The sequence below is a fragment of the Protomyctophum bolini genome (genome assembly GCF_963924005.1).
Source record: "Protomyctophum bolini genome assembly, chromosome: 11".
Classification (NCBI taxonomy): domain Eukaryota; kingdom Metazoa; phylum Chordata; class Actinopteri; order Myctophiformes; family Myctophidae; genus Protomyctophum; species Protomyctophum bolini.
The window spans coordinates 21707491-21719055 of NC_137872.1; the positions used below are offsets into that span (position 1 = coordinate 21707491).

The 11565-nt window shown below is 41.1% G+C and overlaps 1 protein-coding gene across 1 annotated transcript; it reads right to left on the reverse strand.

Moving 5' to 3' along the window:
- Window positions 1-7979: 7979 nt before the first annotated feature.
- LOC308323358 (galactose-3-O-sulfotransferase 3-like) lies at window positions 7980-10111 on the reverse strand (the record flags this gene model as incomplete). The annotated part of the gene is made up of 3 exons (XM_080775087.1): window positions 7980-8804; window positions 9184-9472; window positions 10047-10111. 3 exons carry the CDS (start codon window positions 10109-10111, stop codon window positions 7980-7982), a joined length of 1179 nt encoding a protein of 392 aa, XP_080631213.1.
- Between the last annotated feature and the right edge of the window lie 1454 nt (window positions 10112-11565).

The window sequence follows — 11565 nt, forward strand, 5'->3', positions numbered from 1 at the left end:
CATTTGCCCAGATGTGTATATGGCGGCCATATTGGAATTTACAAAATGGCAGCAGTAACATTTATGTTTTGCATTATCTTGGCTTCTAAATAAGATGGAACATCTAAACCAATATTTTAGGGTAAGTAATCCAATGATCCAAGTTATCATTTAATTTTTGTATCATCCCATTGAAATACGTAATCCACCATATGGGTAAAAAAACGGCACAGCCCAGGTAGTCAGTCAGACTAACTCTGAGTTGTTTTTATTGAGGTGTCTTTTAACTGTGAACTTTGGATGTTTTTGTAACCATCTTAAACATCATGACATGTGTAATCACAGACGGTCTCTATGCATCATCATCATCACTTTTGTGCATCGTCATCTTTCTGCACTGGCTGTGCAATGTCAGTACAGCCTAAGTCCTTGGCTTTGCAGGAACATCTGCCAGAAGAATTTAGATTTACAGATCAGTCAGATTTACACTTGCATTGGACCATCTCAAGGATGGCCTTTGGGCTGGCAGGACCTCTGTGGTCGTTGGTTTCAGCATGCCATCCAAGTGTTTAAAGTGCAGGTGATCCAGCTGTCAATCCTGCAGAGCAATGGCTGCTTGTGACCATGCCCTTGTTTGGACATTGACTCTCAAGATGTTCTGCTTTATAGCTCCAGGTATTAGAGGGAGCTTGTCACTTTCTGTCACTTTCTGTTTGCAGAACAGATGCCATCGCAGTTCAAGGATTGTCTTGATGTTAATACACTTGGGTGAGTAAGCTGCACATACAAAAGGACTCCAGTGTTGATAGCATTCCTTCCGTCACATCTGCTTCATCCAGGTAGACCTAATATGGGGTTGTCGATCCCAGTGAATACATGGAAGGCTGGCAAAGCCTTTGCTCTTACTTTACCTATAGAGCTCGTCACAGTGGTTCAATCTGCACAACACCAGAGGCCAAATGGACATGTTCTTCAGCAAGAGGTCATAGTATGCTGTGACTAAACGTCCGTATCTGGGGAGAAAAATACCAACTGTGCATCAGGTGGGATGACAAGGAAGGGATCACCTTGGAGGATCCCCTGTTGTGAGATATGAAGGAGACCGAGGACCTGTTTGCAAGGCTGATGGGGCAAGTACCATCAGCCTTGCAAACAGGTCCTTGGCCAGCTCAAGCCAAGATATCAACCAAAAAGAAGCCATTCACTCTGACACCAAGGGCACTGTTTGCTCCTGATGGAACAATTCTGCTATGCCATGACAAGTCCAGGTTAATCCATCTACTTGTACAGTACAGCAGGGGATCCTCCAAGGTGACCATCATGTCTGCTTCTGGATACACTAGGAGCAACAAAAACCTGGTCTTTGAGGAAAATAACCACGAAGAAGCAGACACACTGCTGATCCGCCAGGCTGTGCTGGCTTCACAGTGAAACCAACCTGATGCACAGTTGGTATTTTTCTCCCCAGATACGGACGTTTAGTCACAGCAAACTATTACCTCTTGCTGAAGAACATTTCTATTCAATTTCTATGGCCTCTGGTGTTGTGCAGATTGAACCAATCTCTAGGTAAAGAAAGAGCAAGGGCTTTGCCAGCCTTCCATGTACTCACTGGAGTCATTTGTATGTGCATCTTATTCACCCAAGGGTATCAACATCAAAACAATACTTGAACTGTGATGGCATCTGTTCTGCAAACATAGGGCAGAAAGTGACAAGCTCCCTCCAACACCTGGAGCTCTGAAGCACCAAAGTAACCAAAGGTACACTTTTTCACTTTTTTGTGAACAAGATACACTTGTCCTCTCCCATTACCCCGAGTGTTTTTTAATTTTGGTGAAACGAGTCGGACGCAATCGGCAAGCAAAGTGATCTCGCTCTTACTTCCGCATCTTTCGTCCTTGATCTTGCTTTTGACAGGACGAAAGGTTTTTTTTTCTTTGCTTGCCGATTGCCGATTGCGTCGGCAAATCTTGTTCACAAAAAAGTTTGGTTACTTGAAATTAATTAATCTCTGTGCAGGGAGGGATTAGTAAAATGCGCATCAACCGACCCTGCTCTCCCCTACAAACCCACATACATATCACTCATTCTTGAGATGAGGGACAAAAGTGGAAAAAACATGTCCCACACATAAGAGCCTTATTTTATGTAAAAAATAAATTAATTCATAAAAATAAAAGCACTTGCAAAGTTAAGTGTAATACAGTTGTGTATTATTATGCCCTTAATTTCATTATAATTGTTTTCATATTCCATCTGAATTAGTTAAAAGCAGGCCCTGTACCCAAAAAGGCCTGTATTTAGCCTGTCCCCAGCAAGTGGCCACAATTTCAAACTGCCAAAAAAGTGTCTAATACTGTCACAATCACATAAATATACATACTAAATTAAAGTAGATTGTCAACAACATAGCAAATAATATACACAGTTAATTTTAATTTATATTTTCTATTAAATATCTCATATCAAATGTTCGTCCCACGTCTCCGTCAACTCCGTCAGGTTTTTTTAAAAGTCTTAAATTAATCAGAAAATATTGTCGACAGATTTAGCCTGAAGACTCCTTTTCCAAGTCCCATTTATATTTGTTGCAACAGTGGAGTACCTGGTCTGACAAGCATTCAATTGTTTGATATTTTAAACAAACAATGTTGATAACAATGTGGTCACAGCTTTTACATGTCAACTCCGTCAGGACATTATTATGATCTTTGTTAAGAATTCCAAAATAATGTTTATTATTTTAGTTTAGGGGTTAGGTTTAGCTAACAAAATTAAGCAAAAACAAAATGGCTACATTGTACTAAAGAGGGTTAAGATGAAAACAAATGCCATTTTGTCAACTCCGTCAGACGTCAACTCCGTCAGATTTTGTGTCTGACGGAGTTGACGTGTATCTGACGGAGTTGACAAAAGTGTTCCTAAAACAATAAAATTATAGTTTTTGAATAATGGGCAGTATTCTAATTTGGCACACAGTTAGAGCATGCCTTAAGGAACATTTTTGGCTATGGGGCCATCACAGATTTGTCTCGTGGTGACCATGGCAGCCATATTACAAAAGAGCCGCCACCTGATGTTATTTTACAATAACTCAAGTTCTACACCACCTAGGATCTTGATTCTGGTGACTAAGACCTCATTTTCAAGGATGAGGGATACAGTGGTACAATTTAGACTTTCCCTGTGACCATGGCAGCCATTTTTCAAAATGGCCGCCACCTGCTGTTATTTTACAATAACTCAAGTTCTACACCACCTAGGATCTTGATTCTGGTGACTAATCATACATTTTCAAGGATGTGGGGTACATTGGTAATATTTAGATTTGTCCTGTGACCATAGCAGCCATTTCTTTTTCAAAATGGCCGCCACCTGCTGTTATTTTACAATAACTCAAGTTTTAGACCACCTAGGATCTTGATTTTGGCGACTAATCATACATTTTAAAAGATGAGAAATACAGTGGTACTATTTAGATTTGTCCTGTGACCATGGCAGCCATTGTTTTTCAAAATGACCACCAACCTGCTGTTATTTTACCAATAACTCGACCACCAAGGATCTTGATTCTGGCGACTAATCATTACATTTTCAAGGATGAACTTTCTCTGGGAGAGGTAAGGGCTTATTTCAGGTGCAGGTTGAGTTTCTACTGACAGGACATTAAAAGGAGGTGGGCTTTCTGGCCTTTGACTTGCCCCTTTCAGGTACAGATGCACAGTTTGACTTCACTGGCCACTGCAGGGAACTGTGGGGGAGAAACTTTGGTCTCTTGACACCCCGATTAGGTTCAGGGTTTTTTTTTGGTGGAGACTTGCCTTTCATGACATCTTTGCTGCAGCAGTTGATCTCCTTACTGCCAGTGGTGGCACACTCTGGGTCTCTGGGGCATTGTATCTTGGTGGCCTCCTGCCAGTGTTTCTCCATCCTTCTCCTGAGCTCTGTGTTCTGGGGCTCTGTTATAGTCAACTTACATTGTCTTGGCTGGAGATTGCTTTCCTGCAGGGTCCAGCCCAGTCTTGTGCAGATGGCTGCTGGCCCACCTGGAGGCCCCAACCTCACTTCTTCGGTTGGTGTGATTAGGTGGGGTGGTCTTCCCCAATCAGGATGAGGGGTTTGACCCTTTCAAACGGCAGTCTGGCCAAGTGTCTGTATTTAGTTGTGAGTTTAGATACAGGATACGATTGCTCACCCAGCCCCAGGTGACATGAGGTGAAGGCTCCTTTGATTTGGTAACATTGCTTTGGTTGACATGCTGGGGACACAGAGAAAGACACTGATGCCTTCAGTGTCTGCACATCCTGCCTGATGGTCCTGAAGCCAAATCTTCTGTCTTCAGTCTTTCCCTCACTGTTCACTGCTCACTGTTCACCTCACCGAATTTAGCCCAAGGAGTTTGACCCCTAGTTTGGCCATAGACCCCCTAGTTTGGCCATAGCCACTTGCCCAAAGGTGCCGACATGTGCTGACCTCATCACATCTGTGATGATGGCTATGGCCGTTTTTAGCCAACGTAGTGTTTTTTGTGCAAAACTAATGCTTGGAATGGATCCAGAATCATGAAAAGCCCCTAGTTTGACATGCCACATGCTACTTAAAGCATAATGAAATTTAGAACATTTAGCCTTATATTGGTTGTTGATGGTAGCCAACTTTCAGCAGCTGTCAAACATGCCCCTAGGGTGGTCAAATAGAAACCAATGTGGGATATGTTAGTAGACACCTTTACAAACATTGGTGAAGAAAATTCTTGGTAAGAAATGTATTCACAGATTTTATATTATTCTGATAATATTCCCTGAGTAAATTGGTAAAATAATAGCAGGTCCACCATTTTTGAAAATGTCTACCATCCATGGTCACAGGATAAATCTAAATAGTACAACTGTATTCCTCACCCTTGAAAATGTATGATTAGTCACCAGAATCAAGATCCTAGGTGGTGTAGAACTTGAGTTATTGGGAAATAACAGAAAGTTGGCGGCCATTTTGAAAAATGTCTACCATGGTCACAGGATAAATCTAAATAGTACCAATGTATCCCACATCCTTGAAAATGTATGATTAGTCACCAGAATCAAGATCCTAGGTGGTGTAGAACTTGAGTTATTGGGAAATAACAGAAAGTTGGCAGCCATTTTGAAAAATGGCTGCCATGTTCACAGGGCAAATCTAAATAGTACCACTGTATTCCTCATCCTTGAAAATGTGGGATTAGTCACCAGAATCAAGATCCTAGGTGGTCTAGAACCTAAATCAGTTAACTTGTCAACTCCGTCAGATGTTCGTCAACTCCGTCAGACGTTCGTCCCGTGATGTTTTTGTTAATTTCAAAAGAAATAGAAAATTTGCTGTCAATCTTTTGTGCTTATGTATTGAAACACCAACTGAAATGATACGTAATGATGATTTTTTTTTTTTTTTACATGGTTTTCATGTTATAATATTGAAAATAAAGGTTGAAATGACGGTTTTGAGAAATTGGATATTTCATAATAGTGTGATATTGGAACAAAATAATATTAAAAGATTTGTATTACTTAACTTGATTACTGAAAGCCATTATAAGATAACTGAGGACTTTATATTATTGTTGAAATGATAAAATTCAATTAAAAGGGATTTTAGTGTGTCTGACGGAGTTGACATGAATCAGGTATTAAGTGCATAAATGTCCCATTTTAGAAAGAAATGTTATGCGAAAAACCTGTTCCTTCTCAAGATTGGTAGTTGAGACCTGTGTCTACAAATACATCTATTTGATTTGAATGTATCTTAAAAAAAAAAAAAATCCAGTTTGAAAAAGGTTTTGTCCCTTATCTCAAGAATGGGTGATATACAACACAGTTAGAGCATAATAACAAAAATAATATACAAAAAACATGGAAAACAAACTAAAAACTAAACTAAACAAAACAAAACAAGAGACAAATCTACAATACAGAGAAAATTGTTTCCGGAAGCAATCGATCCAGACCGAGATAGCTATAACAATACTGATACAGGTAAGGACAAAGTCTCCATGTAATTCAAATAGGGCTGCCAAATCTTCAAAAAAAATCTCAAAACCCCTTGAACTTCTCAAAGTATATGTAATCTTCTCAAGAGGGACACAACTGTTCAATTCTGAGAACCATCTTGCGATACTGGGGGGGAGTCAGACTTCCACGTTATTGCAGGTTACACATTCAGGATCCAACGGGAAGGGAGCATCTATCATTTTAGCAAGTGTATCACAAATATCATGCCAGAATGTTTTAACTTTTATACATTGCCATGTAGCTACAGTGCAAAAATGAGCCTTCTTCCGTACCACACCTAAAACATAAATCTGAGATATCAGGTTTGTATCTATGCAACTTTTGAGGTGTATAATAAAGTTGGTGGAGAAAATTATAATGAGACAGTCTATACCTAGAATTGACAGTAGCAGAGAGGCTGTCACGACACAAATCAGACCATAGATCTTCAATAATCAATCATTCATCAATAATAATATTTAAATCTGACTCCCACCTTTCTCTAGATTTGTGTATGCCCTCCCTTGGGCATCGGCCACGCAATAGAGAGTACATAATAGAAATGAATCCGTATGGACCTTGATCATTGATCATAAATTCTCCACATCATTAAACCCAGGTAAAGTCATTTCCGGCCATAACATCCTTCTAAGGTAATGTTTAACAAGTCATATTTCCCCTTCAGTTGTTCAAAAGACATGAGCTGTCTATATCTTTATAACAATGTTCCAAGAGTTTTACCCCTTTGACATGCCAGTTCTCCAGGATTCTATTGTCTACAAACATGGGTAGAAGGTAGAAGCCCATTTTTCTTTAATGGTGTTTTAGGAGATAAATCCGTTTTGTACTTAATAATCTTACGAACCTCATGCCAAGTTTTAATTGAATGAATTGAGAAATAATTTTTGGACTTGGCAACAATGGTTTTAGGGTTCCATTTATATATAAATTCACTTGCCAATGTGTTTTTTAAAGCATGCATTTCAATTTGAACCCAGGAGGGGGCGTCATTACCCTTAAAAAGAGAAGAAACAAATCTAATTTGAGATGACAAGTAATATATTTTGAAATTGGGCAATTGAAGACCCCCTCACAATAATCCCATGTAAGTTTTTCCATAGACACCCGTGGGTTTTTATTGTTCCACAGAAAATCTCTAACCTTCTTATTCAAGGATTTAATGAAACCTTGAGTTACTGGGATTGAAAAAGATCAACCTGGGCAAAACATTCATTTTAATGCAGTTAATTCTGCCAATCAAAGTGATAGGTAGATGTGTGCATCTATTCAAATCCTCTTCTATTTTATTAAGTAGCACAGTATAATTAAGTTTAAAGAGATTCTTCACATCCCTGTCTACCATTATGCCCAGATATTTAAAGCCGTTTGGGGACCATTTAAAAGGGGTTATTTGTTGATGGATTGTGTAATCAGAATTAGTAAGAGGGAGTATTTCACATTTATCAAAATTAAGTTTATAACCTGAAATAACGCCATAGTCCTCAATCAGGCTTTGCAATTTAGGAAGGGATTTAGTATTTCCATGTTTGTACTTTTACACCACTACAATCATTTGAACCTGTGACGGAAGCAGTCTACCGGTATCTATAAAATATACAATATTTAAGGTGTTTTTATTCTAGTTAGAGGGTAATTATAATGTATTAAGGCATAGTTGACTTATTAGCCAGGGATCCTTTTAACAGTATACAGAATAAAACCTACAGTATACATACTGGGTTGACTCTACAGCAGATCTGTGTCACTCACCCCTCCCCTCTCTGACGAGCACAGAACCCTAACGAGGAACAACCCTTTTGAAGTTCAAAGGGATGAATTAAGAGCTTCTGGAAAGTGCAAGATGGTAGTGACCAGCAGGGAAATTACCGTACAGTAAGGCTTTAAATCCTATAGGATTTTACAGTGTAAAAACTGGAGTCCCAGAGAGATAAAAAAGGGGATCCTTGATACGGTTCAAAACCAGCTCCATCTTCGTGTCCAGCTCCAGACAGGACGTGTCTGAGATCTTAGGAGAATCTTTGTATATTGGAGCTCTGGCATGATCAGCTTGAGGCAGAGCTTCTGGACATGGCTGACGCTACCTGGCAGGTCGTAGCCCATGATGTCGACATTGTCGCTGGGCTGCCAGGGCCGCAGCTTCATGTTCTTGATCTGCTTTGCCGAGCGGAGCAGCGGCATCCGGTTTCCAAAGCAGCTCTGCATCAGCTTCTCCTGGGCCTGTCGCTTGAGGCGCACCTCCTCTGCTACGCAGGCCGGACCGAGGGCTGCCAGCTTCCGCCAAAGCGAGGCGTTGAAGTGGTCGTAGAGCTGTACGTCCAGTGAGTTCCAGGCACGCATCTTGGCGGTGAGGCCCGGTGCGAGGCTCTGCTTGGAGCCGGCTGCGCGCATGTTGAGCTTGACGTACAGAATGTCGTCCAGGTCCCAGGACAGCAGGTGACGGAGGAGAACCAGCGACTCATCAAAGTACTCTGCGATCATCACCAGGGAGAAGGAGTGATCCACCTCCGCCACAAAGTCACGGACGTATGCCGTGTCGTTCTCCGATCGGTCCTTGTCACCGCCCAGGTCGAAGGTCAGGGTGTTGCGGGTAGGCATGACCGGTTCATTTGGCTGGTAGTACCGCCATGGTTCCTCCAAGAAGGCCTCCAAGGATCCGTTGGGAACCTTCTTGAAACTCTCACTGTTTTGTTTGAAATAACTGAACATTGACTCAAACATGGAGCCCGGCTCTCGGAGAATAGTGATGTATACGGTGTTGTTCGGCATGCGCCTCCGCACCTGCAAGATACAAGAAGTTTTATCATCATATGTACAGTAAAACCAACAGGTGTTTACACAACACAACCTTTGCCTGCCATTGTGTGCACACCTAATCCAAAAGTATCTATAACGGGTTAACAAGATATAAAGACGAGAGATGCAATCCTGAAATTGGGGGGGGGGGGTGCATTATACTGTAGATGTCAGTACATATGCGATTATGCGTGAAAGCGATTTGTTGCCCGCACAAAGTTTACAATGGACAACAATTTGTAAAAGTTTGTATCTTTGACTGACAAACTCAAATTAATGACAATGCTTCCAAATGACAAAAGTATGCCTGCATGTCGTGCATAATATACTTCATTTTTCATTTAGACAAAATTAAGTTCAGCACCTCAGTGTGGTTGAAGCGCATGTGGTTGGTGATGATGTTGGCTGGCAGGGTGCCTGGGTGGATGAATCTGGTGTTGAAGGAGCTTGGGTAGCAGAACTGGTGGCCACACTCCTTTATGGGGAGCGCCACTGTCAGGTTGTGGCGCTCTGCAAAGCGGAACAGCAGGTTCTGCATGGTGCTGCTGCCCGTCTTGTGGGTCTTCAGGAAAACTACGTTGGTTTTGGGCTTCAGGCCCCGGGATGGCTGGGAGCACGGTGCAAAGAGGCTCAGGTGGAAGGCATCCATGGTCCTGGAGGGAGAGCATATTTACATTTAGGCTAATTAATTCAGTTGTACCGTAATAAGTGCATATGTTTGTGTTCATCACACGCTTAGCGCTTTCAATAACAAATGACACTGATCATCTCCTGTATGGCTACTTCGACCTCATGCCATCGGGTTGAAGTGGGAAAAGGTACACTTCTACACTACTAAATTTATGAAGCCAGGTTGAAAGTGGTTAAATGTGAGAGGTAAATGAACACCCAACTAGTGTTGAATCAAAATTTTAATTTAGTTTGTCATATTTTAGATGTCTGAGGGAAGTAGGGGTGCTGGGGGGACAGCCCCCCCTCGGACAGGAGGGGGAAAATAATAATACTTTTAATCTAAACAGATTTGTGGTACTAGCTGGCCTAATAAATATGCTGTATCACAGTATCGGCGCATTATCCTGGCCATTTGAAAATAGCCGATCAACACGTGTGCGTGTGCACGAGGTGCGTGCACACGCATTTTGCTGCACCCCCTGCTGCACATTCAGCACCTTCTACTGTAATATCATCTCACGGCCATGTAGTCATCTGAAAGGTTTGATCACTCACCATCTCAGCGAGAGGCTGACCATACTGACAGCCACCAGAAGCAGGAAAATCTTCTTCCGTAACATCTCTGTCTCACTGATATAGACAGACAGACAGACAGAACAAAGAAGCATGATGAACATATAAATAATACATTACATGAGTGAAAAAAAGAATGCAGTAAAAAGCTATAAGCTATAAAAAAAGGCCTACGTACAACGCAGTTGTAGAAAAAACAGCTATGACAATATAAATGGACCCCCTGCAGCCTGTTACTGCAGAATGTGCTCTTCTGAGAGTAAAGTTCTGTGTGCAGTGGGTGGCTGGCATCATCCAGAATGGATAGTGCCTTAGCCAGAGTCCTCTTCTCTGCCATCGACACCAGAGTCAAGCTCAGTCCCTATCACCTTCTGCGTCTGTTTTTACAATATTTACGAGTCAAACTAAAGTCAACTTACCTCAATTCTCCCATGAAAATGTGAGGGCAATCCAAAGACAAATGCAAAAAGGCTATCTTAAACATATATATATACCTGTGTGTATATACATAAAAAAAATAAATAAAATGACATACCTGTATGCCAACAATACTAGCATTCAGATAAATATAAAAACATTGTCAACTGTATGAATTCAGCGTTTGAGCTTGAGAAGGAACACTGTAGGGCATGTGTTATTAGGGAATATACATATAGCATATGTATGTGTAGCCGAGAATTAGCCGAGGGCCTCTAATTCTGTCCAACCCCGTTAGACCTGTCGTAGTACTCCTTCAAAGTTGTCAAAAAGGCTGTTGTTGACCTTCATATAATTGGTCCTCGCTAATGTTCATGATAAAAAAGTATACATATAACATAACTTTTCCCTTCATTGTCAATCGCATTTAATGTTTGTGTTGCAACAAATTCACGTCATATTTGGTGGACATTTGACCGAATTTCTCCTTTCATTGTCAATGGCAAATATGAGACGTGTGTGGACAAAAGCTGTATATAGGAGGGGCTAGCGCCCCTCAAAAATCACCTGTGTGAAGTGAGGGGCGCTCTTATCATCATACATCTTCATACATCACATTCCGTGCTTCCGGCATAGGGGGGGCTCCTATACCCAGCTTTGTGTGTGTGTGTGTGTGTGTGTGTGTGTACCACGGAAATTATTTGATTGGCTGAGCACGGAATGTGATGTATGATGATAAGGGTGCCCCATACTTCAAACAAGTGTGATTTTTATATGAAGATAGGTTGAGAAGTGGTGAAGTCGTCCTTTAACGACTCAATAGTCAGTATAAAACAATGGTTCAAATAGATAAATATTGGGTCACAGGGATTCGCAGCATTTGTAAAACTGCAAGGGTATATTCTATGAAGAAGAAAAACTTACAACTATACTATTACATGTTCTATTAAACGCTGTCATAAATAAAACGTCTGGGTTTCCGAGGCTATATATTTTGAGAACCTGTCAGGTGAGTTTACCTGATGGAATAGTCTGTCAACATACCTAATGGCACAGTAGATTGTTACTTCAACTGACAGTTTGA